We start from the raw sequence: 4,379 nt of genomic DNA, 5'->3' as shown, positions 1-4,379 counted from the left end.
TCAACCCATGGAGGTGTGGATTTGGAGTCACACTCAAAATTAAAGTGGAAAACCACACTACAGGCTGATCCAACTTTGATGTAATGTCCTTAAAACAAGTCAAAATGAGGCTCAGTAGTGTGTGTGGCCTCCACCTGCCTGTACGACCTCCCTACAAGGCTTGGGCATGCTCCTGATGAGGTGGCGGATGGTCTCCTGAGGGATCTCCTCCCAGACCTTGACTAAAGCATCCGCCAACTCCTGGACAGTCTGTGGTGCAACGTGTCTTTGGTGGATGGAGCAAGACATGATGTCCCAGATGTGCTCAATTGGATTCAGGTCTGGGGAATGGGCGGTCCATAGCATCAATGCCTTCCTCTTGCAGGGACTGCTGACACACTCCAGCCACATGAGGTCTAGCATTGTCTTGCATTGTCTTGCATTAGGAGGAACCCAGGGCCAACCGCACCAGCATATGGTCTCACAAGGGGTCTGAGGATCTCATCTCGGTACCTAATGGCAGTCAGGCTACCTCTGGCGAGCACATGGAAGGCTGTGCGGCCCCCCAAAGAAATGCCACCCCCACCATGACTGACCCACCGCCAAACCGGTCATGCTGGAGGATGTTGCAGGCAGCAGAACGATGTCTCTGGCGTCTCCAGACTCTGTCACGTCTGTCACATGCGCTCAGTGTGAACCTGCTTTCATCTGTGAAGAGCACAGGGCGCCAGTGGCGAATTTGCCAATCTTGGTGTTCTCTGGCAAATGCCAAACGTCCTGCACGGTGTTGGGCTGTGGACGTCGGGCCACCTGTGGACGTCGGGCCCTCATACCACCCTCATGGAGTCTGTTTCTGACCGTTTGAGCAGACACATGCACATTTGTGGCCTGCTGGAGGTCATTTTGCAGGGCTCTGGCAGTGCTCCTCCTGCTCCTCCTTGCACAAAGGCGGAGGTAGCGGTCCTGCTGCTGGGTTGTTGCCCTCCTACGGCCTCCTCCACGTCTCCTGATGTACTGGCCTGTCTCCTGGTAGCGCCTCCATGCTCTGGACACTACGCTGACAGACACAGCAAACCTTCTTGACACAGCTCACATTGATGTGCCATCCTGGATGAGCTGCACTACCTGAGCCACTTGTGTGGGTTGTAGACTCCGTCTCATGCTACCACTAGAGTGAAAGCACCGCCAGCATTCAAAAGTGACCAAAACATTAGCCAGGAAGCATAGGAACTGAGAAGTGGTCTGTGGTCACCACCTGCAGAGCCTATCCTTTATTGGGGGTGTCTTGCTAATTGCCTATAATTTCCACGTGTTGTCTATTCCATTTGCACAACAGCATGTGAAATGTATTGTCAATCAGTGTTGCTTCCTAAGTGGACAGTTTGATTTCACAGAAGTGTGATTGACTTGGAGTTACATTGTGTTGTTTAAGTGTTCCCTTTATTTTTTTGAGCAGTGTATATTATAAATACATTAAAATGTAACAATTGTGATGTTTCTCAAAATGGTCAATTGTCCCAATACAATTATAAGTTCCTATAAATAAATCAGCCAATCGTAGTTCAGATGGTTAGAGCTTTAAGCATTGCCAGTGCAAGGCATTCACCCAAGCATGATGCTTCTTCTCTTTAGGCCTCTCAGCATGATACTTCCCAGTAGGCCCCTAACCCCTCCATGTAGCCCCCCCCCTTCCCTGTAGGCCCCTAACCCCTCCATGTAGCCCCCTTCCCTGTAGGTCCCTAACCCCTCCATGTAGCCGCCCCTTCCCTGTAGGCCCTTAACCCCTCCATGTCGCCCGCCCTTCCCTGTAGGCCCCTAACCCCTCCCTGTAGCCCCCCTTCCCTGTAGGCCCCCCTTCCATGTAGGCCCCTAACCCCTCCATGTAGCCCCCTTCCCTGTAGGCCCCTAACCCCTCCATGTTGCCCCCTTCCCTGTAGGCCCCTAGCTCTTCCCTGTAGCCCCCTTCCCTGTAGCCCCCTTCCCTGTAGCCCCTCCTTCCCTGTAGCCCCCTTCCCTGTAGCCCCCCTTCCCTGTAGCCCCCCTTCCCTGTAGCCCCCCTCCCTGTAGCCCCCTTTCCTGTAAGCCCCCTTCCCTGTATCCCCCCTTCCCTGTAGGCCCCCTTCCCTGTAGCCCCCTTCCCTGTAGGCCCCCCTTCCCTGTAGCCCCCCTTCCCTGTAGCCCCCCCTGTAGCCCCCCTTCCCTGTAGCCCCCCTTCCCTGTAGCCCCCCTTTCCTGTAGCCCCCCTTCCCTGTAGGCCCCCTTCCCTGTACGCCCCCCTTCCCTGTAGCCCCCTTCCCTGTAGGCCCCCTTCCCTGTACGCCCCCCTTCCCTGTAGCCCCCTTCCCTGTAGACCCCCTTCCCTGTAGACCCCCCTTCCCCGTAGGCCCCTAGCTCTTCCCTGGAGCCCCCCTTCCCTGTAGGCCCCTAGCTCTTCCCTGGAGCCCCCTTCCCTGTAGGCCCCTAGCTCTTCCATGGAGCCCCCCTTCCCTGTAGGCCCCTAGCTCTTCCCTGTAGCCCCCCTTCCCTGTAGGCCCCTAGCTCTTCCCTGAAGCCCCCTTCACTGTAGGCCCCTACAAAAATCTAATCAAATTATATTTGTCACATGCACCAAATACACCTTACACCTTACAAATACACCTTACAGTGAAATGCTTACTTAGAAGCCCTGAACCAACAATGCAGTTTTAAGATTTAAAAAAGTGTTAAGTACAAAATAGATAAGTAAAAAATAGAAAATAAAAGTAACAAATAATTAAAGAGCAGCAGAAAAGTAACAATAGCGAGGCTATATACAGAGTCAATGTGCGGGGGCACCGGTTAGTCGAGGTAATTGAGGTAATTTGTACATGTTGGTAGAGTTGAAGTGACTATGCATAGATAATAAACAGAGAGTAGCAGCAGCGTAAAGGGAAGGGGGGAGCAATGCAAATAGTCTGGGTAGCCATTTGGTTAGCTGTTCAGGAATCTTATGGGTTTGGGGAAGAAGCTTTTAAGAAGCCTCTTGGAGCTAGACTTGACGCTCCGGTACCGCTTGCCATGTGGTAGCAGAGAGAACAGTCTAAGACGAGGGTGGCTGGAGTCTTTGACCATTTTTAGGGCCTTCCTCTGTAGGATCATAACCTTTCCCTGTAGGCTCCCTTCCCTGTAGGAGGCTAACCCTTCCCTGTAGGATCCTAATCCTTCCCTGTAGGCCCCCTTCCCTGTAGGATCCTAACCCTTCCCTGTAGGCTCCCTTCCCTGTAGGATCCTAACCCTTCCCTGTAGGTAGGATCCTAAACCTTCCCTGTAGATTCCTAACCCTTCCCTGTAGGATCCTAACCCTTCCCTGTAGGATTCTAACCCTTCCCTGTAGGCTCCCTTCCCTGTAGGATCATAACCCTTCCCTGTAGGACCCTTCCCTAATCCTTCCCTGTAGGATCCTTCCTAACCCTTCCCTGTAGGATCCTAACCCTTCCCTGTAGGATCATAACCCTTCCCTGTAGGCTCCCTTCCCTGTAGGATCCTAACCCTTCCCTGTAGGATCCTAACCCTTCCCTGTAGGCTCCCTTCCCTGTAGGATCATAACTCTTCCCTGTAGGATCCTAATCCTTCCCTGTAGGATCCTTCCTAACCCTTCCCTGTAGGATCCTAACCCTTCCCTGTAGGATCATAATAACCCTTCCCTGTAGGATCCTAACCCTTCCCTGTAGGATCATAACCCTTCCCTGTTGGATCCTAACCCTTCCCTGTAGGATCCTAACCCTTTCCTGTAGGATCCTAACCCTTCCCTGTAGGATCCTAACCCTTCCCTGTAGGATCCTAACCCTTCCCTGTAGGATCCTAACCCTTCCCTGTAGGATCCTAACCCTTCCCTGTAGGATCCTAACCCTTCCCTGTAGGATCCTAACACTTCCCTGTAGGATCCTAACCCTTGTAGGCCCCCTTCCCCCTGTAGGATCCTAACCTCCTTCCCTGTAGGATCCTAACCTTTCCCTGTAGGATCTTAACCCTTCCCTGTAGGATCCTAACCCTTCCCTGTAGGATCCTAAACCTTCCCTGTAGAATCCTAAACCTTCCCTGTAGGATCCTAACCTTTCCCTGTAGGATCTTAACCCTTCCCTGTAGGATCCTAACCCTTCCCTGTAGGATCCTAACCTTTCCCTGTAGGATCCTAACTTTCCCTGTCGGATCTTAACCCTTCCCTGTAGGATCCTAACCCTTCCCTGTAGAATCCTAAACCTTCCCTGTAGGATCCTAACCCTTCCCTGTAGGATCCTAACTCTTTCTGTAGGATCCTAACTTTCCCTGTAGGATCTTCCTTCCCTGTAGGATCCTAACCCTTCCATGTAGGATCCTAACCCTTCCCTGTAGGATCCTAACCCTTCCCTGTAGGATCCCTAACTCTTCTCTGTAGGATCCTA

The 4,379-nt window shown here is 52.5% G+C and overlaps 1 protein-coding gene across 1 annotated transcript; it reads right to left on the bottom strand.

Annotated features, from left to right (window-relative positions):
- Window positions 1-1,756: 1,756 nt before the first annotated feature.
- LOC121840168 (spidroin-1-like) lies at window positions 1,757-2,452 on the bottom strand. The gene has a single exon (XM_042302043.1). It carries the CDS (start codon window positions 2,450-2,452, stop codon window positions 1,757-1,759), a length of 696 nt encoding a protein of 231 aa, XP_042157977.1.
- Between the last annotated feature and the right edge of the window lie 1,927 nt (window positions 2,453-4,379).

This window comes from Oncorhynchus tshawytscha, linkage group LG20, assembly GCF_018296145.1.
Source record: "Oncorhynchus tshawytscha isolate Ot180627B linkage group LG20, Otsh_v2.0, whole genome shotgun sequence".
Lineage (NCBI taxonomy): Eukaryota > Metazoa > Chordata > Actinopteri > Salmoniformes > Salmonidae > Oncorhynchus > Oncorhynchus tshawytscha.
Note: the sequence above shows the minus strand (reverse complement) of the source record. Positions and strands in the feature narration are given on the sequence as shown.